The sequence below is a fragment of the Anolis sagrei genome, chromosome 9 (genome assembly GCF_037176765.1).
Source record: "Anolis sagrei isolate rAnoSag1 chromosome 9, rAnoSag1.mat, whole genome shotgun sequence".
NCBI lineage: Eukaryota > Metazoa > Chordata > Lepidosauria > Squamata > Dactyloidae > Anolis > Anolis sagrei.
Genome location: NC_090029.1, coordinates 38,272,508 through 38,299,508, shown reverse-complemented (window position 1 = coordinate 38,299,508; position 27,001 = coordinate 38,272,508). Strand labels below are relative to the sequence as shown.

Sequence of the window (27,001 nt, the reverse complement as noted above, 5' to 3'; positions counted from 1 at the left end):
CTCTCTCGTCCACACTAACTGTGCTTGGGACTAAAGTGGGACCGAGAGGAGAGCCTCCCTGGCAGGTCTCAGATGCCATGCTGGTTCATAGAAGGAGATGTGGTCTCAAAGATAGGTTGGGCCTGAAGCATACCAGACTCAACCTTTTGTGCAAAAACAATGGCTGGGATTTCACATGGGACTAGAGTTTACATAAGTGGACTTGCGCCTGCAGGAAATGGAATTGAGCAGTATCACAATGTCTGTATTCAGCAAGGGGCTCCCATAACAATTCAGGCCCATAGTCAGATGGGGTGTGTGTGTGTGAGTTAAGGCTATGGCCCTGTGTGACATTACTACATAGGGAAGCCATAGTTGTAATTGTGTAATGTGTGACATTACTACATAGGAAAGCCATAGTTGTAATTGTGTAATGTGTGACATTACTACATAGGAAAGCCATAGTTGTAATTGTGTAATGTGTGACATTACTACATGGGAAAGCCATAGTTGTAATTGTGTAATGTGTTAGGTTGTTAACTGTTTTTATACTGCAGCACTGAATTTTTGCTGTTCGTATTTGTTGTGAACCGCTGTGAGTCGCCTTCGGGCTGAGAACAGCGGTATATAAGTAAGGTAAATACATAAATAAGGTAAATAAATAGTTGCAGGTGAAACGTCAGGAGAAAATGCTGCTAGAACACAGCCATGCAGCCCGGAAATGACACAAAACCAGTGAAGTGACTATCATGCATCAGGACTGGTGTGCACTGGGACTCCCAAGGATTGCTGGTGTACATGAAAAGAGCCCAGTGCACATTGAGACACTTTTGCCGTTTTGCAACTTCACAACTCACTATGCATTTTTGTGTGGTTCTTCTGATCCTTGTACAAATTACTTCTGCCTAGACAGAAAAAACATCTATCGGGTCCAAAGCTTTGCCAATAATTCCACAAACCTATTGGTTTGATGTCTTCATATTGCCTCTGCCTTATGAACAACCCTGTCGTAGCTCTTTTCTTGTCAGGATTTATTCAGAGTAGGTTTTCTCTTTCTTTTCTGTAAAACTGAGAGAATGGACTTGCTGGAGGTCAACCAAGAGGTTTCCATGGCTGAGTGGAGATTGTTCTGTGGACTCGAGTTCAGCACCCAAACGGCTACGCCACGCAGACTGTCGCTAAATAATCACCTACTTCTGTCATATTTCCAGATATCTACAGACCCCTCCTTCTGACCCAAACTATTATGTTCTTCCATTTGCACAGTGACAGCTGGAACCATGTTGGGTATTAACGGGGCGATGGAGCTGCTTTTCAAAGTGATCACCCCTTACACCAAGAAGCGCACCAGAACAACAAGGTAGGCTTGTCACTCACATGGTACATCCTCCAGACTCTTGGGACTGGTAACTTAGCTTTGGGTAACATTTTGAAGTGTGTATGTGTAGGGATCTGCCATATATACAATCATGTAGAAGTCAACCTCAAAGTGGTCGAAATTATGGATTTGATACGGCCCATGGATACAACCAAGGGTCACTCCACAGAGAGGGGAAAGTGCCCTTGATGTTTCAAGGGAATCGCTTTCCACAATTTTCCCATCCAGGCGTCCACAAAGCCCAGAAGCCATGTCTAGACTTATACATCATAGAATCATAGAATCCTAGAGTTGGAAGAGACCTCCTTGGCCATCATCCAATCCAATCCCATTCTGCCAAGAAGCAGGAATATTGCATTCAAAGCACCCCTGACAGATGGCCATCCAGCCTCTGCTTCAAAGCTTCCAAAGAAGGAGCCTCCACCACACTCCGGGGCAGAGAGTTCCACTGCTGAACGGCTCTCACAGTCAGGAAGTTCTTCCTCATGTTCAGGTGGAATCTCCTCTCTTGTAGTTTGAAGCCATTCTTCCATTGCGTCCTAGTCTCCAAGGAAGCAGAAAGGAAGCTTGCTCCCTCCTCCTCCCTGTGGCTTCCTCTCACATATTTATACATGGCTATCATATCCCCTCTCAGCCTTCTCTTCTTCAGGCTAAACATGCCCAGCTCCTTAAGCCGCTCCTCATAGGGCTTGTTCTCCAGACCCTTGATCTGCTCCCTCCTCCCTGTGGCTTCCTCTCACATATTTATACATGGCTCTCATCATATCCCCTCTCAGCCTTCTCTTCTTCAGGCTAAACATGCCCAGCTCCTTAAGCCGCTCCTCATAGGGCTTGTTCTCCAGACCCTTGATCTGCTCCCTCCTCCCTGTGGCTTCCTCTCACATATTTATACATGGCTCTCATCATATCCCCTCTCAGCCTTCTCTTCTTCAGGCTAAACATGCCCAGCTCCTTAAGCCGCTCCTCATAGGGCTTGTTCTCCAGACCCTTGATCTGCTCCCTCCTCCCTGTGGCTTCCTCTCACATATTTATACATGGCTCTCATCATATCCCCTCTCAGCCTTCTCTTCTTCAGGCTAAACATGCCCAGCTCCTTAAGCCGCTCCTCATAGGGCTTGTTCTCCAGACCCTTGATCTGCTCCCTCCTCCCTGTGGCTTCCTCTCACATATTTATACATGGCTCTCATCATATCCCCTCTCAGCCTTCTCTTCTTCAGGCTAAACATGTCCAGCTCCTTAAGCCGCTCCTCATAGGGCTTGTTCTCCAGACCCTTGATCATTTGAGTCGCCCTCCTCTGGACACATTCCAGCTTAGAGTCAATATCTCTCTTGAATTGTGGTGCCCAGAATTGGACACAATATTCCAGATGTGGTCTAACCAAAGCAGAATAGAGGGGTAGCATTACTTCCCTGGACCTAGACACTAGTCTCCTCTGGATGCCTGAGGCCAAAATCCCATTGGCTTTTTTTGCCGCCACATCACATTCCTGGCCCATGTTCCCCTTCCTCCCCACGAGGACTCCAAGATCTTTTCCACACGTACTACTCTCGAGCCAGGCGTCACCCATTCTGTATCTTTGCATTTCATTTTTCAGTATATAGGGTTTAGTTAGTTACAGTTAGGTGATTTCTCTTTGTCCAATTAGGATAGTCTTCCAAGGTTGGTGTTCTGGCGGTGGATCCGTAGGTGACTGTGGAGCCCTATTCTTGATTTGCATCTTCTCTCTCAGTGAGGGCATCAGTTTCCAGGTGGAAGGCGGTCCTGGTCGGGGTTGGCTTGACACGCCTTCCTCTTGGCACGTTTCTCTCTTTCGCCCTCCATTCATGCCTCTTCAAATTCTGCAGCACTCCTGGTCACAGCTGACCTCCAGCTGGAGCGCTCAAGGGCCAGGGCTTCTCAGTGTCTATGCCAGAGTTTTTAAGGTTGGATTTGAGCCCGTCTTTCAATCTCTTTTCCTGTCCACCAACATTCCCTTTTCAATTCTTGAGTTCGGAGCAGAGCAACTGCTTTGGGAGACGGTGGTCAGGCATCCGGACAACATGGCCGGTCCAGTGGAGTTGATGGCGGAGGACCATCGCTTCAGTGCTGGTGGTCTTTGCTTCTTCCAGCAACGCTGGCGTTTCCCTGCTTGTCTTCCCAGGAGATTTGCAGGATTTTCTGGAGGCAGCGCTGATGGAATCGTTCTGGGAGTTGCATGTGACGTCTGTAGACAGTCCACGTCTCGCAGGTGTATAGCAGGATTCGGAGGACAATGGCTTTATAAACAAGCCCCTTGGTATCCCTACGGATGTCCCGGTCCTCAAACACTCTCTGCTTCATTTGGAAAAATGCTGCACTCGCAGAGCTCAGGCTCATTGACATTGTTGTATTTCAATGTCAATGTGAGTATATAGGGTAGTGTTGTTTGGGCCTTGGAACTGTTCCTGACTTATGATCCTACTGAGGCCTTATAAACATTTGTTCAAAAGGGAAGGACTTTCTCTTCCTCTGAGGCTAAGAGACTTCAGTTTGCCCAAGGTCACTCAGTGGATGTCCACGGCCAAGTTTAGATTCTAATCCCATTTTCCAGAGTTCAACGTTCAAACCTCTAAACATGATGGCACTCAGAAATATAGTTTGAAAGCCATCAAACAGGTTGGAAGCCGCTTTCCCAGATGTATCTTCCCAGAAAGCTTTCAGGGTCAGACAAACGGTGTGTTTATTTTTAATCCCACGCTCTGCTTCCGTAGGCTTTGCCAAAACGGAGAGCTGCCCTGAGTCTCTCGTGTCAAGCTAAAATTAGTTAGGCAGCTGTCTGCTGGAGTCCTGTCCCCAGTCAGTTCTCAGAGCGAGATTTACAAGGCAGGCATGTTTCATAAATGAGCAAACACACATGCATTTGGACACCGGAGCAGGGCTTGCTGCTCTGGCTTCCATTGCTTTAAGGCGACAGGCAGCAAATGAAGCAGGCAGGAAGCAACCTGGGGATCACAACAACCTGGGGATCACAACCAGACACAGTGAAGACATCTGTCCTTGTGCTTTGCCACTCTGCTGCTGAATACGCATGCCCAGTGTGGAACACATCTCACCACGTTAAAACAGTGGATGTGGCTCTTAACGAGACATGCCGCATTATCACGGGGTGTCTGCGCCCTACCCCACTGGAGAAATTACACTGTTTAGCTGATAGAAGCCAGTAATAAAAGGACCAAGGCAGGAACATCTCTGGCCCATCCTATGTTCAGATATCAGCCAGCATTCCAATGCCTTAAATCAAGAAACAGCTTCCTAAGATCTACAGAAAGACTTGCAAGAACATCTCAGCAAGCGGGAGTCCAAAAGTGGCAGGCTCAAACCCGGAATCTCACTCAGTGGCTGATACCAGATGAGAGACTCCCTCCTGGGCACACAGAAGACTGGGGGACTTGGAAGGCGCTGAACAGACAGTGCTCTGGCACCACAAGATGCAGAACCAATCTTAAGAAATGGGGCCACAAAGTGGAGTCCTTGACATGCGAGTGTGGAGGAGAGCAAACCACTGACCTGCTGCAATGCAACCTGAGCCTTGCCACATGCCCAATGGAGGACCTTCTCACAGAGACACCAGAGGCACTCCAAGTGGCCAGAGACTGGTCAAAGGACATTTAGTACAATGCCAAGTTTTTAACTTTGTTTCTGGTTTTCAAAAACATTTTAACTATATTCTCAATTAATTTCTGACATGATAAATAAACAAACAAATGAAGGAAAAGAGATAAAAAGAGATAACCAAAGCTCTGAGCAGGGGTAGCAATAAAGGATAGTTTGCAGGGGTAGGAAGGATACTTTTTGGAATAACATACCCTCCAACATTTCGCAAATGAAAATCAGAACAAGGGTGGCAAAGCCGTGCCACACCCCTCAACTCCTCGGCCACACCTACTCGTTATTTGATTGCACCTTGAATTCAATTTGCAGCAACGGAAATAAACTGCGGACAACAAGGGAAGAGCGGGATGATAAGTGAGAAATTAGGACATTTTAAAAACTCCTGAAAATTTGATGACATTTAAATTGATTTAAGGGTTAATACCATTTTGCCTCCTTTCTACAATTAGTGATGTTCATTAAAAAGAACAACACAATCACTAACAGTAATAAAATTGGTAAAAACACAATAACACTCCTATGTAAAATCAGCAGAGAAACAATAGCAACTGAATCAAACCACAACACCAAAAAATAGAAGCCGTAGTGGCGCAGTGGGTTAAATCCTTGTGCTGGCTGAACTGCTGACCCGAAGGTCGGTTGTTCGAATCTGCAAGATGAGGTAAGCTCCCATCTGTCAGCTTCAGCTTCCCATGCGGGGACATGAAAGAAGCCTCCCACAGGATGGTAAAGCATCTGTGCATCCCCTGGGCAACGCCCCTGCCAATTCCTTTACACCAGAAGCGACTTGCAGTTTCTCAAGTTGCTTCTGATACAATAACAAAAAAATTAAATAAATTAAAATTATCCTATGCTATACTTGTAAATTAAATAAGAAATAAAATAAGTAAGAATTCTCTGCTTTGCATATTTGATTGAAGATGCCACTTGTGGAAGACCTAACAGCAAAGATTTGCATGGATGAAGAAACAGCATAGTGCAACCAGTTTAACACTGTCTCATTTACATTTCTGCATACTTATTGCCCCCTCCTTTCCACCTGCTAATGTGGCAAACGAGCTGTTCATTTGCAAAAAATAAAAATGCCAAGTGAGAGGCATACCTTCCTGCAGTGCTGCTAATTCTTGTGGGTACTAGTACCACCATTTCAGCTTTTCCGAAGGCTAAGGATGTGCAAGGTGTAAATATCTCCCAAAACTACAAATCCCTGAATTCCAGAATTGAGCCATGGCAGTTGATGCCCTATAATTCTGCATCCAGGGTCTCACCACATTGCAGCACTGGGCAACTTCTTACCATATATATATATATATATATATATATATATATATATATATAGGACTGCATCTTGCACAATTTCTCTAGTTGTCTCAGATTGAGGGAATTACAATTTAGCATCATTTGAAGGACTGCAAGGTGCCCATGCTGGCCTTCCAGGGTTGCTGAGAATGGCAAAGGGGACGCATTCCCGATCAGTTACCTTGATCGTTTTTATGAAAACATGCAGGAGAACTCCATTGCATACATCGAAGCATGACCAGAGAGTATATAAGATAATGCTCCATGGAAAGAATATTGGACACAGCTTTGAAAGGGGATTTGTGATTCTCCATGATGGTATGGTGTAGTGTTAAAGTACTGAGTATGAGACTAGGGGGGAAACTTTGATGGATATCAATCACCACTAAAGCACAAAGAACACTTTATCGGCTTGGGCATATTTATTTAGTCTTTAAAAGAGCTGCCAGCTTAGGATAGTCCCAGGCCTTGTGGTTTCTGGGCCAGTACCTGAGAGCTAAGGATAGCCCGTAGTAATGCTTTTAAGCATTATGCATTAGTTACCAACCACAGTTGCTCACATACAAGAATCTCAGCCTCTCATTGAACATCGAGAAGACCAAAGTGCTCTTCCAGCAGTCACCAGCCAATCCCTCTCCAATGCCAAACATAGAGCTTAATGGTATAACATTAGAAAATGTTGACCGTTTCCGCCACCTTGGCAGCCACCTCTCCACAAAAGTCAACATTGACACCGAAATACAACACTACCTGAACTTTGCGAGTGCAACATTTTCCCAAATGAAGTCGAGTGTTTGAGGATTTATTTATTTATTTATTTATTACGGTCGCTTATACCCCGCCCTTCTACACACGCAAGGCACAGTTCAATGCCCGCATTACATGACAACAAAAACACAACATCAGTTAACGACAGCAATTATAGCAGTGCTAACCATTAACATCAGCAATAATTTATTATCAAAACAACCATAAAACCTGTAAAAGCAATAAAACAATAAAAGCAATACAAACCTCATTGCTGGTCAGCGTTTAACAGACTCATAGTTTAGGTTCTACTACCACACATCATCGGTCCTATCCATCTGGTTTCTATATCTAACTGTCAGGATGCCCAAAGGCCTGGTCCCATAGCCACGTCTTTACCTTCCTCCTGAAGGCAAGGAGGGATGTAGATGCCCTGATTTCCCCCGGGAGTGAGTTCCACAGGTGAGGGGCCACCACCGAGAAGGCCCTGCTCCTTCTCCCCACCAGCCTCACTTGGATTGGGACATCCATAGGGATACTAAGGTGCTTGTCTATAAAGCTATTGTCCTCCCAACCCTGCTATATGTCTGTGAGACGTAGACTGTCTACAGACATCACACTCAACTCCTGGAATGATTCCATCGGTGTTGACTCTGAAAAATCCTGCAAATCTCTTGGGAAGACAGGTGGACAAATGCCAGTGTGCTGGAAGAAGCAAAGACAACCAGCATTGAAGCGATGCTCCTCTGCCATTATCTCTGCTGGACTGGCCACTTTGTCCAAATGCCTGATCACTGTCACCCAAACCAGTTATTTGTTTATTTATTTATTTCATGCATTTCTACCCATCCCTTCTCCCCCTGAGAAGAATGGAAAATGAAATGTTAGTGGATAAGAAAAGAAATTTAAAGATGGGCTTAAAGTCAACCTTAAAAACTCTGGCATAGACACTGAGAACTGGGAAACCCTGGCCCTTGAGCGCTCTAACTGGAGGTCAGCTGTGACCAGCAGTGCTGCAGAATTTGATGTGGTACAAATAGATGACAAAAGAGAGAAACATGCCAAGAAAAAGGTGCATCAAGCCAACCCTGACCAGGACCGCCTTTCACCTGGAAACCGATGCCCTCAAGATGGAACAACATGCAGGTGAAGAATAAGTCTCCATAGTCATCTATGAATCCACCGCCAAGACACTAAACTTGGAAGGCCATCATACTCAGACAACGAGGGATCGCCTAAGTAAGTAAGTAAGTACATAGTTGCTCACAACCCACCTTTCATATACACACAAATAAACATGTACAGAGAACAAAATATTTTCTCATATAAATTAAGGCAGAAACTAAAGGTACTGTTCTCAAACCGAGATGTAATGAGAGGATATTTCTTTCACTTATGGGAGACAGGGTTATAGAAAGGGCACAATTTTACTACACCATTGTATATAATGGGACTTGAGTAAGCAAACCTTTGGCATCCAAGGGACAGGAGCACTGGAGCCAAATCCCTGCAAAGACATGTAAGGAACCATGCAAGAAAACCAACTCCTTAGAGGAAGAATTACAGAGAAAGGGAGGAAAGGACTCTATTTCCACATAAATTTAGTTTGTAACCTTTCTTTTTAAAAGTTTCTTCCTAAAGACAGCATTCATCATAACAAAAGATTTTAATACCATACATTAATGGAATCACGTCTGCTTTCAACTCATGAATAACCTTTCTTAGAATTCAAGATATTCCCATTACTTATCTCCGGTCATAAGACCATTTTTCACATTACAACGTACATTAATGAGCCCATCATTTCCACATCCATCTTCTCCTTTTCTTCATTGCTACAGAAGTCTGAGAACTGGCTGGTGGAGTTTTACTCATTTGCCTTCTCTGTGGTGTAAAACATCCTGGTCTGAACTCAGTTGCTTTTTCACAAATCCATTCCTCTTCTGAGGGCCTTCCATAAGTTCCATAATCTGAAGACAGTTCGGAAGCTGCAACTGGTTCAGAGATTGCCAATAAATATCTTCAAGAGAGATATTGACAAGCTGGAATGTGTCCAGAGGAGGGCGACTAAAATGATCAAGGGTCTTGAGAACAAGCCCTATGAGGAGCGGCTTAGGGAACTGGGCATGTTTAGCCTGAAGAAGAGAAGGCTGAGAGGAGATATGATGAGAGCCATGTATAAATATGTGAGAGGAAGCCACAGGGAGGAGGAGGAGGGAGCAAGCTTGTTTTCTGCTTCCCTGGAGACTAGTACGCGGAACAATGGCTTCAAACTACAAGAGAGGAGATTCCAGGAAGAACTTCCTGACTGTGAGAGCCGTTCAGCAGTGGAACTCTCTGCCCCGGAGGGAGTGTGGTGGAGGATTCTTCTTTGGAAGCTTTTAAGCAGAGGCTGGATGGCCATCTGTCAGGGGTGCTTTGAATGCAATATTCCTGCTTCTTGGCAGAATGGGGTTGGACTGGATGGCCCATGAGGTCTCTTCCAACTCTTTGATTCTATGATTCTATGGAGTGCCGAATCGTGAGAGGACAACTCCCATGCTGGGGCAGCTCCACTGGCTGCCCATCCGCTTCTGGACCAAGCACAAAGTGCTGGTAGTTACCTAAAAAGCCCTAAATGGTTCAGGCCCAAACCGTTAGCAGAACTGCATCTCTTTATGCAAATCGTCTTGAGCACTGCGATCGATGGAGGAGGCCCCGCTCTCAGTCCCACCACCATCTCAAGTGCGGCTGGTGGGAACGAGAGATGGGGCCTTCTCTGTGATCATTCCCCACCTCTGGATCTCCCTCCCAGGAAACCTAAAAACTTCCCCCCTCTCTCCTCATATTTAAAAACCCATCTATGTACTTTGGTGTACGGAGAGGAGGAAGACCAACACACCCCGACATATATCATTGCCTAGATCTGTTCGATCCTGGCTAGATCATAGAATCATAGAATCATAGAATCCTAGAGTGGGAAGAGACCTCCTGGGCCATCCAGTCCAACCCCATTCTGCCAAGAAGCAGGAATATTGCATTCAAAGCACCCCTGACAAATGGCCATCCAGCCCCTGTTTCAAAGCTTCCAAAGAAGGAGCCTCCACCACACTCCCTCCTGGGCAGAGAGTTCCACTGCTGAACGGCTCTCACAGTCAGGAAGTTCTTCCTCATGTTCAGATGGAATCTCCTCTCTTGTAGTTTGAAGCCATTCTTCCATTGTGTCCTAGTCTCCAGGGAAGCAGAAAGGAAGCTTGCTCCCTCCTCCTCCCTGTGGCTTCCTCTCACACATTTATACATGGCCCTCATCATGTCTCTTCTCAGCCTTCTCTTCTTCAGGCTAAACATGTCCAGCTCCTTAAGCCGCTCCTCATAGGGCTTGTTCTCCAGTCCCTTGATCATTTTAGTCGCCCTCCTCTGGACACATTCCAGCTTGTCAATATCTCTCCTGAAATGTGATGCCCAGAATTGGACACAATATTCCAGATGTGGTCTAACCAAAGCAGAATAGAGGGGTAGCATCACTTCCTTAGATCTAGACACTATACTGGAATTGATTGCAGCCTGTCAGTTGTTGGAAACTATCCCACCTCTCAATAAGGTCTTCGTTGTTTTAGATGTTTACCCTGTTATAAACGTAAAATGTGAGCATGTTTGGTTGGTTTATTTAAGTTTTATTTTTTGGTTATTTTTTATTTGATATTAAGTTTATAGTTAGGATGTTTTTTATTGTTTGGTGTGTCTTGTTTATATGTTTTTATTGGCATTCAATGTTTGTCGTATATGTTGGAAACTGCCCTGAGTCACTTCAGGAGATAGAGTGGTCGACAAATAAAGATGGTGATGATGATGATGATGATGATGATTATTATTATTATTTTACTGACACAAAAACACAGTATGTCACAGCAAATGAGATATATGTGCTGGATTTCGTATCACAAAATCACAAGTCGAACACTTCCCAAGCGTCTAGGACTGTGTGCTGTATTTTTGAATGATGCGCGCAGATCCAAGTCAGGTGGCCTTTTGCAGATGACAGGTCGTGATTTTGTTAATGTTTATTGTTTCCAAATGTTGACTGAGATCTTCTTTTCCACAATCGTGATGTCTGGTGTGTTGTGTTCCAAAACTTTGTCAGTCTGGATTCGAAAGTCCCACGGTATTTTTGCGTGTGCATTTTCCACTACCTTTGCAGGTTTATGATCCCACTAATTCTTTGTTGCTGCCAGGTGGTCCTTGTGACAGAAGTTCCAGTGAATCATTTGGGCCACAGAGTTGTGCCTCTGTTTGTAGTCTGTCTGTGTAATTTTCTTGCAACAGCTGAGGAAATGGTCCATGGTTTCATCCGCTTCCTTGCACAGCCTGCATTTTGGGTCATCCGCTGATTTTTCAATCCTGGCCTTAATCACATTTGTTCTGATTATTATTATTATTATTATTATTATTATTATTAGTTGCCCAATGTATGATTCCATTTATCTACTCACCATATTTAATATTATAAATTTTACATGCAAGAATCTACAAGTTTCACAAACATAATATAAAAAAGTTTTGAAATCAGTTCTCTGCTGATTTCAATCATGCTTTGGCTTTGTGATTTGTTTCTTAAATGGTTAATAATTAAATGATATTCATCAGAGATTATTTTAAAATGATGCATGACCATAAACTCTATTTGCATGGCAAGCTAATATCAGTACAACCACGTGCGTATGATTTTGATGGGAGAGAGAGATTATTCCTACCCTATAGCTTATCTATATCCAAATTACTATCTATGTTCATTGGATATAAAATTGTATTTTGGGTTGCGGGATTGTAAACTGGAGAGGGTTCAGTTACTTTGACTGTCTGTATAAGAGAGGACATTTCAATGGATATTGTTAGTCATACAACCAAGTAGTCTCTAAAGGGACAGCAGCAGTGCCTTCTTCCAGTTTTCACTCTGGCAACTTAGTTATTTATTTTGTGTCAAAAGCATTGCATAAATGCCACAGAGTCTTGCTTATCCAACATAAATGGGCTGACAGAATGTTGGATAAGCGAAAATGTTGGATGATATGAAGGGATTAAGGAAAAGCCTGTTACACGTCAAATTACGTTATGATTTTACAAATTAAACACCAAAACATCATGTTTTACAACAAATTGACAGAAAAAGCAGTTCAATACAGGGTAATTTCATGTAGTAATTACTGTATTTCCAAATCTAGCACCAAAACATCACAATGTATTGAAGCGATTGTGGATCTGTGGGTGGGAGGCTGGCTAGATTGGATAATACAGAATGTTGTGAGAATCTAGTGTGAGTTTAAAACTGATAAAAGAGAGGGAGCACAAGTGGCTAAATCATTTTTGACCAAAACGGGTTAGGATGAGATTCCTTGGGTGGTGGGCCATAGTGTTTGGGGAGGAGGTTGGCAGTGTTTGTGCATGGCGCTTGCTATTGCCTGCAATGTCAGTGGAGGGAGTGCCTTTGGAGGCTTCTCAGCACTTGGAACTATGTCAGACCACAGATTTCTATCTGAACCCTATATTCACTATTATCCACAACTATCATAGCCAATTCCAGCTTTGACTGGGATTGATAGGAGATATTGTCCAATATTTATTTGTTTGTTTGTTTGTTTGTTTGTTTGGTTTACTTTTACCCCGCCCTTCTCACCCCGAAGGGAACTCAGGGCAGCTTACACATCCAAGGCACAATTTGATGCCCGTAACATACAACAGCAATAAAACAGAATAACGCAAATTAGCAAACAACAACAATACATTACATCTATACCCGCTAAAACCAATAAAACCAATAAAATTTCATACAAACCGATACAAACCAATTACTCCTTATTGCCGGTCAATGTTCACTATCTCATAGTTCAGAGTTTCCTTCCACATTTATCAGTCCTGCCAGTCCTATTTGTCTGGTTGTCCTTCCTAGTTAGCAGATTGCCCGAAGGCCTGGTCCCACAACCACGTCTTTACCTTCCTCCTGAGGGACAGGAGTGATGTTGTTGCCCTGATATCCACTGAGTTCCACAGGTGAGGGGCCATCACTGAGAAGGCCCTGCTCCTCGTCCCCACCAGCCTCGCTTGGGAAAGCGGTGGCGTCGAGAGCAGGCCCCCCTCAGATGATCTTAAATTCTGTGGTGGGACATAGAGGGAGATACATTCGGACAGGTACGCTGGACCGGAACCATACAGGGTTTTGTAGGTCAAAACCAGCACCTTGAATTGGGCTCGGAACTGAACCAGCAGCCATTGGAGCTGACACAGCAGGAGGGTGGTGTGCTCTCTGTATGTCGCTCCGGTGAGCAGCCTGGCTGCCGCTTGCTGGACCAGTTGAAGTTTCCGAACCGTCTTCAAGGGCAACCCCACGTAGAGTACGTTGCAGTAGTCTATTCGGGATGTAACAAGAACGTGGACCACTGTGGCCAGATCAGACTTCCCAAGGAACGGGCGCAACTGGTGCACAAGTTTCCAGGCTCAGCGCTGAGTCCAGGATCAATCCCAAGCTGCGAACCTGCATCTTCAGGGGGAGTGTGACCCCGTCCAGCACAGGCTGTGACCCTATGCCCTGTTCGGCCTTACGACTGACCAGTAGGACCTCTGTCTTGTCTGGATTCAATTTCAATATATATGCCTACCCCTTCTCTTCCCCACAACGGAGGCAGGAGACTGTTTGTGGATGTGGGAGGTAAGTCAACACTTCCACCACAAACACACATACATATTTTTCACTTTTATTATGTGTGTGTTTGTGTGTGTGTGTGTGTAGATGATAGATAGATAGATAGATAGATAGATAGATAGATAGATAGATGGAACCATTGATGACCAGCACCAAAAAATGAACAAATGTCGAAATAAGAACATATACATTTAGCTATAAACATATTATTATGTTTATTTATGCCCCACTTTTCTTCATTGTTACAGATTCAAAACCGTTCACATGAAAAGCATTTCAATAAAATTTGAAATCTACCAATATTCAAACATTAAAACAGAATTAAATGTATATAAATAAAAATGCAATGTTTGTTTGTGGGATTAACATAACTCAAAAACCACTGGACGAATTGACACCAAATTTGGACACAATACACCTATCAGGCAAACAAGTGACCATCACTCATAAAAACACAGAAAATCACAGCAGAAGGGACTTAAAAAGCCAAAAAACCCCAAAAATACATTGCAATGCATGTGCAAAACCACACATATATACACAAACACACATATACACAAATATGTTTGTTTGTGGGATTAACATAACTCAGAAGCCACTGGCCTAATTGACACCAAGTTTGGACACAATACACATATCAGGCCAACAAGTGACCATCACTCATTAAAACATTGAAAAACATTAGCAGAAGAGACTTAAAAAGCCCCCCAAACCCCAAAAATACATTACGATGCCAGCGCAAAACCACACACACACATATGCAAACACAAATATACAAAAATATATACACACACGAAACACATATACACAGACTGGGCCACAGCAACACGTGCCAGGGGACAGCTAGTATGATATAATTGATACATGATAGCTTCAGCACTGTGGCAAACCCACTTTGGCTTTAAATTTTAAGGATGTTCAACTCAATATGCCAAATAGAGGTCATCATCTGTTTTGGGTTTTAGTTTGGATTTGATTTTAGAGACCAGGTTCAGCACCTTGGATAGCTCATTTGAAGTTGACTCATCGAACTGCGCCACACAAGTCCTCCTGTGATTTAGTGCCTACCTAATGTATAAGTCAACCCAATGTATAAGGCAAGAGCTGGGATTTTTTTAGGAGGGGTCAAATTTACGGATTTTGATATTACCTGTGGATGTGTTGATAGTCATGTTGATAGTCCTCAAAGGTCTGGAGAACAAGCCCTATGAGGAGCGGCTTAACGAGCTGGGCATGTTTAGCCTGAAGAAGAGAAGGCTGAGAGGAGATATGATAGCCATGTATATAACGTGAGAGGAAGCCACAGGGAGGAGGAGGGAGCAAGCTTGTTTTCTGCTTCCCTGGAGACTAGGACGCAATGGAGAAATGGTTTCAAACTACAAGAAAGGAGATTCCACCTGAACGTGAGGAAGAACTTCCTGGCTGTGAGAGCCGTTCAGCAGTGGAACTCTCTGCCCCGGAGGGAGTGTGGTGGAGGCTCCTTCTTTGGAGGCTTTTAAGCAGAGGCTGGATGGCCATCTGTCAGGGGTGATTTGAATGCAATATTCCTGCTTCTTGGCAGAATGGGGTTGGACTGGATGGCCCATGAGGTCTCTTCCAACTCTTTGATTCTATGATTCAGAGGGAAAGCACAATTGCTACTTCACAAGATTGGCCACCCAGTTTCAACTATCCACTCCCATATCACTTCTTAATTTAGGGCATTTCAAAACCAAACCTTCAAAATATGCTCCAAAATGGGCTGGGAACCAGTGGAATTCTTTTTAAAAATAGGGAAGAAGACTGCCTCCCTTTTGGCTGGCTACTGTGAGTAATGGCACGTCCTCGTTTTGTGTGAAGGAAAGCCACTGGGTGGCCCTGAAAGGCAGTTCCTCACAGAACATCTTGCACAAACTTCCAGCATTGTGCTTACTGAAGCATAAATGATTCATAGTTACACAGTTAAGTTTATTTATCCCTAATAGAGTGCCATAAATATAGTGAGTGAAGCCAGAGAAAAGGCAGCCCCTGCCCTGAGAGGATTGCATTTCAACTTTTGACAGAAGTGGAGACAAGGAGGGACACGAGGAGGGAGAGAGGCAATGGGGAGGCCAGGCACTCAGTGGAAGGATGGACAGGCAAGGGCTTTGCCTCCGTTGCGGGGAAGAGAAGGGGTCGGCGGGTATACTGGACCATGCTGTTGCAATCCAGAGCAGGGAACGAGGCCCTAAGATGGCTATCCACCACACTTGGCTGTGAAAAACAATCCTTTTTTATTGAAGAAAAATTGTTACAAAATAAAGGAAAAATGCAAGTCAAAAGCCACAGCAAAATCAGCAAACATGAATTTAAATGGACAAAGCAAAACCCAAAGCCACACTGTAAAATACTGGAACCTGTTAGCAATCCACTAACCGTACTTGATATCCTAGAAATCTTCCCAAACTATGGCCAGGGAACCGGGAGAACTGCCAAGGTCTTCATCACTTCTGAAACGATGCCTCAACTGAGACAGTCAGCCCGGCGTAAGGCAATTAAAACTCAAGAATCGGTTCCGTGAACCGCCCTTCTGTTTTGAAGCCAATGTTTTTCATTCTTGAATTCGGGAGGATCGACGCAAACTGAGTGTTTTACTTCTGTCTTCCCAAATTTGGCCCCTTCTGTTGTCATTACAGTTACCAGGTGCAGAAAGGAGGGAAAGGTCAAGGTCTCCCTCTGAAACATTCTCAGGAACACGAGTACTTTCGTTTTCCAAATCTACAGAAGTTCCTTCCTCACTAATTTCAGGAACATTGGCATTTTCCAAACCTACAGCAGTTTCTTCCTCACTAATTTCAGGAGCATTGGCATCAGAAGGTACATTTCCATTAGCATCAGTAAATATACTTTCATTAGCATCAGGAGGAACAAACAGAGAATCAGGTTCAAGTTCAAACTCAGGCTGAACCCCAACACATGCCTCCTCTCAATCCCAGTCAAAGCTGGCATTGGCTAGGTTAGTGGTGGATAATGGAAGTGTAGTCCATTATGTTGGGAGGATGCCAGGTGGGAGGAAGGCTGATTACAGGTAAGGCAAAAGGCTTTACAGTAGAGGTTGGTCTTTGAGAAGGGAATCTCCTCTCTATTACATACCTCGGTTGTAAACTCCGTGCAAGGATCTAGATATTTGGGTTGCTGTGAGTTTTCCGGACTGTATGGCCATGTTCCAGAAGCATTCTCTCCTGATGTTTCGCCCACATCTATGGCAGGCATCTTCAGGGGTTGTGAGGTCTGTTGGAAACTAGGCAACTGGGGTTGAGATATCTGTGGAATGATGTCCAGGGTGGGAGAAAGAACTCTTGTCTGTTTGAGGCAAATGTGAATGTTGCAATTAGACAGCTTAATTAGCATTAAATAGCCTTGCAGCTTCAAAGCCTGGCTGCTTCCTGCCTATGGGATCCTTTGTTGGAAGGTGTTAGCTGGCCCTGCTTGTTTCCTGTCTGGAATTCCCATTTTCTGAGTGTTGCTCTTTATTCACTGTCCTGATTTAAATATAAATATAGTAAATAAATAAACACGTTCTGGAACATGGCCATACAGCCTGGAAAACCCACAGCAACCCAGTGATTCCGGCCATGAAAGCCTTTGACAACACGTTTAGATGTTTGTTTGTTTGTTGATTTATATATATCAATAGTGTAGTGAATATGTAGACACAAAAGGGCCCTCTCCCCAATTCCTATCAGATAACAACAGCAACAACAGCAGCACTTTATTTGTATTCTGTCCCATCTCCCTGAGTGGATTGCATATAAACAGACACAGGCAAACATTCAATGCCTTTGAAACACACAATGAAACACAAACACACAGACAAAGACAAAGGCTTCCCCTTTCACCTCTAGCTCTGGGGGAGGTGCTCATCTCCATTTCTAAGCTGAGGAGCCTGCATTGTCCATAGACACCCGCTGGTCAAGTAATTGGCATGACTTCATGGGACGCCATTTTACCTACCCACCGAGGTGGTACCTATTGATTTACTCACATTTGCATGTTTTCGAACTGCTAGGTTGGCAGGAACTGGGTCTGTCAGCGGGAGCTCACCCCATCTCAAAGATCCAAACTGCCAACCTTCAGGTTAGCAAGCTCAGCAGCTCAATGGTTGAGCCCGTTTGTGCCACTATAGATGTACGTATGGAGATGGTGAGGCACTGAGAAGGCTCTCTGCAGAGGACAATATGGACAGGCTCTCATTAAAAAATAGAGTTCTTCAGGTAGCCTGGACCAGACCTATACGGTTCAGATAAGAATCTGTAGTCTGACATAGTAGAAACAACTTCAGGGGTATCTTACGAAGCAGGATTTGGTTGTATCCAGATTCACAGTAGATGTTACTCTAAACCAGTGTTTCTCGACCTTCCTAATGCCGCGACCCCTTAATACAGGTCCTCATGTTGCGGAGACCCCCAACTGTAACGTCATTTTCATTGCTACTTCACAACTGTAATTTTGCTACTGATATGAATCATAATGTAAATACCTGATAGGCAGGATATATTTTCATTCACAGGGACAAAATTTGGCACAAATACACAATACACCCAAATTTGAATACTGGTGGGGTTGGAGGGGGATTCATTTTGTCATTTGGAAGTTGTAGTTGCTGGGATTTGTAGTTAACCTACAATCAAAGAGCATTCTGAACTTCATCAATGATGCAATTGAACCAAACGTGGCACACAGAACTCCCACAGCCAACAGAAAATACTGGAAGGGTTTGGTGGGAACTGACCTTGGTTTTGGAGTTATAGTTCACCTACATCCAGAGAGCACTGTGGACTCAAGCAATGATGGATCTGGACCAAACTTGGTAGGAATACTCAATGTGCCCAAAAATGATCACTGGTGGAGGTTGGGGAAAATAGACATTTGGAAGCTGTAGTTGCTGGGATTTATAGTTCACCTACAATCAAATTTGGCACGAATAGTCCATATGCAGAAATATGAACATAGATGGAGTTTTGGGGAAATAGACCTTGACATTTGGGAGTTGTAGTTGCTGGGATTTATAGTGCACCTACAATCAAAGAGCATCCTGAACCCCACCAATGATAGAATAGGACCACACAGAACCCCCATGACCAGCAGAAAATACTGTGTCATCTGATGGTCTTTGGCGACCCCTCTGACACCCGTCGCGGCCCCTCCAGGGGACCCGACCCCCAGGGTGAGAAATGCTGATCTACACACTCCACTAAATAGCAGCCGTATACCTATAGCTACGCTTTAACTTACCTTAGTCCTCACCTGGCAATGAAATTTATGGGAAGAGAAACCACCAGGAAATCATAAAGCCTTGATGTTGTATTTTATGATGTGGGTTGAGTTGATTAAAACCACCTTGGCTGTTGCCGGGGAGCTTCCTCTTTGAAACAGACTCCACTGATCTAAATAAAATATTAGCTCTCCGTTCTTCTGAGACTAAAGTTGTGTATTTTGGACGCAGCCCACCCTGTTTTAATTGGAAAGCCAGATGGACGACTTGCTCCCTTTAAATATCTGGGTGCATGTTTCTCAGCGAACAAGTCCTGAGATGTGCAGTGCTTCGCATTCGACGCTTGCCAGCTCCACGTTCAATGAAATATACCCTTGTGCATCCTAGGCATCTGAAACTTCCAGAGGAAATTCCTGTTTGATTTATGGGTTGCGTCTCTTAAAGGGTTGGGTCACGGGGGTCTGCGGGGCCAGAAGATCTGGACAAAGCGATGGGCCTGAGAATTTGTTGGCTTCCAAGATGCACGGCCTCTGATAGTTCAGCGACTGAGGACATGATTGATGGGCCCTGCGCCATTTCACTGACTAAGCAAATCCCACCGCCCTTCCTTCCTGCTGGATCTCTGCCTGTGAGCAGAGTACGGTTGAGTAAAGGGGAACTTTTACTGCTCCAAAGACAGAGATATATAAGGGGAGCCAGGCATATTACCAGCGTGCTGGGGAAATGACAGAGTACGCAATGACTGCTTTGAGTCCTTCCAGAAATTCAGATTCAACGTTGGTGGGAAATTCATTCTGACGAAGAGCATAGTTACATGTAAAGCTTTGCAACCATTGCCTCAGAAATGCTCAAAGCAATCCCTGTGAAATAGTTTCACACACAACTATCTTGGTCTGAAGCCTGGGCATCTCGAAAACTTTGGACTAGAGCTCCTAAATCAGTGTATCTCAACCTTCCTAGTGCTACGACCCCTTAATAAAAGTTCCTCGTGTGGTGGTGACCCCCCAACCATAACATCACTGTAATTTTGCTACTGTTATGAATCGTAATGTAACTATCTGATATGCAGGATGTATTTTCATTTACTGGACCTAATTTGGCACAAATACCCAATACGCCCAAATTTGAATACTGGTAGAGTTGGGGGGGGGGTGATTTTGTCATTTAGAAGTTGTAGTTAACCTACAATCAAAGAGCATTCTGAACTCCACCAACGATGGAATTGAACCAAACTTGGTACACAGAACTCCCACGACCAACAGAAAATACTGGAAGGGTTTGGTGGGAATTGATGTTGAGTTTGGGAGTTGTAGTTCACCTACATTCAGAGAACACTGTGGATTCAAACCATGATGGAACTGGACAAAACTTGGCATGAATACTCAATATGCTCAAATGTGAACACTGGTGGAGTTTAGGGAAAATACGTGAGGGAAGACACAGGGAGGAGCTTGTTTTCTGATTCCCTGGAGACTAGGACATGGAGCAATGGCTTCAAACTACAAGAGAGGAGATTCCATCTGAAAATGAGGAAGAACTTCCTGACTGTGCGAGCTGTTCAGCAGTGGAACTCTCTGCCCTGAAGTGTGGTGGAGGCTCCTTCTTTGGAGGTTTTTAAACAGAGGTTGGATGGCCATCTGTTGGGGGTGCTTTGAATGTGATTTTCCTGTTTCTTGGCAGAAGGGGTTGGACTGGATGGCCCACGAGGTCTCTTCCAACTCTATGATTCTATCATTCTTTACTTGAAAGTTTCTCGAAACAGAGTATCCCGGCACAAAAATAGCTATTTTAGGTTGCTTGAAGTATGTTGGCAGAAGTTGGTCTGTAGACCAAAACTAACACAAACAAGACAGTTTTTCAAAAACAACTATAGTGTCAAATTGGGTGACCTGGTAGCACAATGGGTTAAATCACTGAGCTACTAAACAAGCTGACCAAAAAGTTCATTGTTCGAATCTGGGGAGCAGGGTGAGCTCCCGCTATTAGTCCCAGCTTCTGCCAATGTAGCAGTTCAAAAACATGCAAATGTGAATAGATCAATAGGTACTGCTTCTGCAGAAAGGTAACGGTGCTCCATGCAGTCATGCTGGGCACATGACTTTGGACAATTCTGGCCCTTCATTTTAGAAATGGGGACGAACTCCCTCCCCCAGAGTCAGACACGACTAGACTTAATGTCAGGAGAAACCTTTACCTTTACCTTATAGTGTCAGAAAGGGGGTCCCTGGTTGCACAATGGGTTAAACCCTTGTGCTGGCAGGACTGAAGACCAACAGGTTGGAAGTTTGAATCTGGGGAGAGTGTGGATGAGCTTCCTCTGTCAGCTTCAGCTCTCCATGCAGGGACATGAGAGAAGCCTCCCATAAGGATGGTCAATCATCCGGGCATCCTCTGGGCAATGTCTCTGCAGACAGCCAATTATCTCACTCCAAAAGCAACTTGCAGTTTCTCAAGTCACTCCTGTCACGAAAATATATATATAGTGTCAAAAGACCAGAAAAGAGATGGATTGCACCAGGGATAAAGATAGAATATACTATAAACAGTATGTTTAAAACTATTAGTAAGTAACTATCAAAGATGCCAAGAGTGGATGCCTAGTGTGCTGGTACAGCTGTACCAGGAGCTCCAATTCTGTTTGCTTTGCATTAAATGTTTGTTTGCAATCCCAGGCTTGGGATTTTGCAGCAGGGTGGTTTGCAATGATAGGGCAAGCCACCTGTCAATTATCGTTAGGTTCCCTGGTCCCACCCCTTTTTGTGTTTTGGAGAGAATAGGAGCCTTTCTGAGTCAGTTCTCACAGAGAAGCCTTTCGCACAGGACATAAAACGAAGAGTTCCTGTAGAAAGCTTCATCTTCTACGGCTTGGCCGGGTAGATATAGAGCCTACAGCTTGGCCGGGGTTATACAGCCCATGGCTTGGCTGGGGAGAAAAGGCCCACAGCTTGGCTGAGGATTTTGCAGCCTTACAGCTCCTTTGCTGAAGGACTTCAGCCAGCCATCACCTAACCCTGAACTCCTTCTTTTCCCCTGGAAGTCTACAAAGCTCTGCTTGGTAAGGGTCTCTCGCGGAAGCCAGACGCAGTTGGTACCGGGTGCAGGGGCTCCACGCCAACAGAGGCAAAGACAGACTGCCCAGATTAGAAGTTAAGCATTTCCCTATTAGCTAAAATACAGTTTATGAAGATAGTGCCTGTTCCCAGTGAACAAGATTGCAAGAGCCAATAGACTGTGAAGAAAGCTTTAGAGTCCCTGATTGTTTTCATCAATAAAGAACTTTGCTGGACTTCCTTTAAGCCTCTACAGAACTTTGTTGAAGGAAATCCAAGGGCCTTTAATCTGAGGCAGCCCCGTTGGGCATCCCGTTGGGCACACAGAATTTACGTCCTGTCTACCGTCTGATGCACAGGCCCAGCGTGCGACATCACACCTAGTATCTGTCTGCAAGATTATTGTTTCCTTACTCATGTGAAACTTCTTCATGTCTTTCTCAGCACCAATAGGAAGGGTCTTGGCCTGTTGAAAAAAAGGAAAGAAGCGGCCTGTGTTTGAGAAGGCCAGCGTGAGCCAAGCTTTCTGGTTAGCTGCCAAAACTGCATGACAAGGAGCAGCCCGCCCTTCCTCTTAGCGGTCTCCGTTCCACCCCCTGGAGCTGGCCTGCCTTTGCCTGGTTAAGTCAAGGTCACCTCCAGAGTCAGTCATTTGGGAAAGAGTTATTTACTAGGGCAGCTATCATGTCGTAATAAGATCCAGGCTGCTCTTTATTTCCCCCAGTGATAACTCCTGGGTTATTTAGATGGAGCCTCACTTCTGCCCCAGATGACCTCGCTTGGGATATGGGCCAAGTGGCTCATTACTCTCGGCTAGATAGGAGACTTTTCCACTTTGGATCAGATATGCTTGGGCTTTTCTGCCAGCCTGAAAGCTACGCAATTCACATGCATTTCTGAATAAATCTATCAATTGCAGTCTTTAAAAAAGTTCCAGTGTTGTTAGGCCTTTCAATATTGAAACCAAATGTTATTGAACACCAAATTGGGAGGGATAGCCAATAGTCCAGAGGACAGGAGCAGGATTCAAAACGATCTTGACAGATTAGAGAGATGGGCCAAAACTAACAAAATGAAGTTCAACAGTGACAAATGCAAGATACTCCACTTTGGCAGAAAAAATGAAATGCAAAGAGACAGAATGGGGGACAATGCCTGGCTCAAGAGCAGTACGTGTGAAAAAGATCTTGGAGTCCTCGTGGACAACAAGTTAAACATGAGCCAGGAATGTGATGTGGCGGCAATAAAAGCCAATGGGATTTTGGCCTGCATCAATAGGAGCCTAGTGTCTAGGTCCAGGGAAGTCATGCTCCCCATGCTCTATTCTGCTTTGGTTAGACCACTTTACCTGGAATATTGTGTCCAATTCTGGGCACCACAATTCAAGAGAGATATTGACAAGCTGGAATGTGTCCAGAGGAGGGCGACTAAAATGATCAAGGGTCTGGAGAACAAGCCCTATGAGGAGCGGCTTGGGGAACTGGGCATGTTTAGCCTGAAGAAGAGAAGGCTGAGAGGGGATATGATAGCCATGTATAAATATGTGAGAGGAAGCCACAGGGAGGAGGAGGGAGCAAGCTTGTTTTCTGCTTCCTTGGAGACTAGGACGCGGAACAATGGCTTCAAACTACAAGAGAGGAGATTCCATCTGAACATGAGGAAGAACTTCCTGACTGTGAGAGCCGTTCAGCAGTGGAACTCTCTGCCCCAGAGTGTGGTGGAGGCTCCTTCTTTGGAAGCTTTTAAGCAGAGGCTGGATGGCCATCTGTCAGGGGTGCTTTGAATGCAATATTCCTGCTTCTTGGCAGAATGGGGTTGGACTGGATGGCCCAGGAGGTCTCTTCCAACTCTTTGATTCTATGATTCTATGAAATGTGAATGGTGAGGACTGATGGGCCTAGAGACTTAATGCAACTGTTGTTCATTTGTTCAGTCATCTCCGACTCTTCGTGACCTCCTGGACCAGCCCACGCCAGAGCTCCCTGTCGGCCGTCACCACCCCCAGCTCCTTCAAGGTCAGTCCAGTCACTTCAAGGATGCCATCCATCCACCTTGCCCTTAGTCGGCCCCTCTTCCTTTTGCCTTCCACTTTCCACAGGATAATCGTCTCCTCTAGGCTTTGCAGTACTTAATGCAATACTTAGCATAAAGTCTGTAGGGTAACTTACAGAGTAAGAAGTTACATACAGGTGATTCACACTATTGGGATTTCAGCAATTCTGGTTGCTCTTTGTTGAAGCCATCTCAGATGTAAGGTCAAAATGCAAGTCTGCCTCACTGGCAGATGTACCGGGAAACAAAGGACGGTGTGGTATATCTGAATGTATCCATACCTTGGCCTTACTTACTAACTTAGGCAATCCCCCGTAGTCTGAGGATGGTGGTCCTCCAAGGTCGGTATTCTGTCGGTGGTATTCTGTCGGTGCTGGCATTCCGGAGGAAGGTCAAGACTTGGCTTTACGAACAAGCGTTTGGCTAAATAGTGCAATGAAATACAGTAAGATGGTACAACTGAACATAGGAATTGGAATAAAGGATTATGATTACGGATTCTGATTCTGATCTGTTTGCTGAGGCGCACGTCTATGATATGATTGTTTTCGACTTGATATGTTTTGTATAATGTGCTTTTAATTGCCTTTTGGATGTTGTTGTGTTAACCTTTACTATGTAAACCGCCTTGAGTCGCCATTTCGGCTGAGAAAGGCGGTATAGAAGTAAAGCAAATAAATAAATAAATAAATGAACCCTATGCACCGACACGCGGAGTAGAGCCTTACCAATGCACAACGGCATCTTCCATCACTGGTCTGTTCTGAGGAACGATTTGCAGAGAAGCTTTATGCATATGTTTACCTGGCAACAGTCTTGGAAGTGAAGTGGGAGGCAAATCGGCCTTAATTCCCCTTGTTAGTTGCTGATTTCTCATTAAGTGTGCTGGGCGGCTCGGCTGTTTACTTGGAGGGGAACTCACATTGCTATTGGAATGTCGTCAAAAAGTTGCTATTAGCTAATGCCCACTTATTTTGAAGTTAGTGGCTGGCTGGCTTCATCCCATTGAAAACCCATTGGAGACATTCATAGAATCATAGAATCAAAGAATCAAAGAGACCTCATGGGCCATGATCCAGTCCAACCCCATTCTGCCAAGAAGCAGGAATATTGCATTCAAATCACCCCTGACAGATGGCCATCCAGCCTCTGATTAAAAGCTTCCAAAGAAGGAGCCTCCACCACACTCCCTCCGGGACAGAGAGTTCCACTGCTGAACGGCTCTCACAGTCAGGAAGTTCTTCCTCATGTTCAGATGGAATCTCCTCTCTTGTAGTTTAAAGCCATTGTTCCATTGCGTCCTAGTCTCCAAGGAAGCAGAAAACAAGCTTGCTCCCTCCTCCTCCCTGTGGCTTCCTCTCACATATTTATACATGGCTCTCATCATGTCTCCTCTCAGCCTTCTCTTCTTCAGGCTAAACATGCCCAGTTCCCTAAGCCGCTCCTCATAGGGCTTGTTCTCCAGACTCTTTATCATTTTAGTCGCCCTCCTCTGGACACATTCCAGCTTGTCAACATCTCTCTTGAATTGTGGTGCCCAGAATTGGACACAATATTCCAGATGTGGTCTAACCAAAGCAGAATAGAGGGGTAGCATTACTTCCTTAGATCTAGACACTAGGCTCCTATTGATGCCTGAGGCCACAATCCCATTGGCTTTTTTTGCCGCCACATCACATTGTTGGCTCATGTTTAACTTGTTGTCCACGAGGACTCCAAGATCTTTTTCACACGTACTGCTCTCGAGCCAGGCATTGTCCCCCATTCTGTATCTTTGCATTTCATTTTTTCTGCCAAAGTGGAGTATCTTGCATTTGTCACTGTTGAACTTCATTTTGTTAGTTTTGGCCCATCTCTCTAATCTGTCAAGATCGTTTTGAGTCCTGCTCCTGTCCTCTGGACTATTGGCTCTCCCTCCCAATTTGGTCCCGTCTGTAAACTTGATGATCCTGCCTTCTAACCCTACTTCTAAGTCATGAATGAAGATCCTGAACAGGACCGGGCCCAGGACGGAACCCTGCGGCACTCCACTTGTCACTTCTTTCCAAGATGAAGAGGAAGCATTAGTGAGCACTCTCTGTGTTCGTCCACTTAACCAACTACAGATCCACCTCACCGTAGTTTTGCCTAGCCCACATTGGACTAGTTTCCTTGCCAGAAGGTCATGGGGGACCTTGTCAAAGAAGGCCTTCCTGAAATCCAGGTACGCTACATCCACGGCATCATTCCCCGCATCTACCCAGCTTGTAGCTCTATCGAAGAAAGAGATCAGATTAGTCTGGCATGACTTGTTTTTGATAAATCCATGTTGACTATTAGCGATGACTGCATTTGTTTGTAAGTGTTTGCAGACCGCTTCCTTAACAATCTTTTCCAGAATCTTGCCCGGTATCGACGTGAGGCTGACCGGACGGTAGTTGTTTGGGTCGTCCTTTTTTCCCTTCTTGAAGATTGGGACCACATTGGCCCTCCTCCAATCTGCTGGATTCCAAGACGAAATGCTGGCCTTTCCTTGCACCTCGCTCAGAAATACTAGGTCACGTTTAGAACACAGAGCATCCTGCTTAGAGAGAGAGAAAAGGGGGAAACGGAGAAGGAAGAAGTATGTGCTTGTGAACCATAATCTTCTCATAAAGTGGAAGTGCTGCATATTCCCATGTATACATCTAGATCAGTGGTTCTCAACCTTCCTAATGCCACGACCCCTTAATACGCTTCCTCGTGTTATGGTGACCCCCAACCACAAAATTAGTTTCATTGCTACTTCATAAATGTCATTTTGCTGCTGTTATGAATAGTAATGTAAATATCTGATATGCAGGATGTATTTTCATACACTGGACCACATTTGGCACAAATACCCCATACACCAAAATTTAAATACTGGTGGGATTGGGGGAGGGTATTGATTTTGTCCTGTGGGAGTTGGAGTTGCTGGGATTTATAGTTCACCTACAAT

The 27,001-nt window shown here is 44.6% G+C and overlaps 1 protein-coding gene across 1 annotated transcript in view; it reads left to right on the top strand.

Moving 5' to 3' along the window:
- Nucleotides 1-27,001, top strand: part of AGBL1 (AGBL carboxypeptidase 1) — a 728,548-nt gene that overhangs the window by 55,353 nt on the left and 646,194 nt on the right. Inside the window, exon 5 of the mRNA XM_067471459.1 lies at nucleotides 1,246-1,339. Coding sequence (XP_067327560.1) covers nucleotides 1,246-1,339 — 94 coding nt within the window. The remainder of the gene's footprint in view (nucleotides 1-1,245; nucleotides 1,340-27,001) is intronic.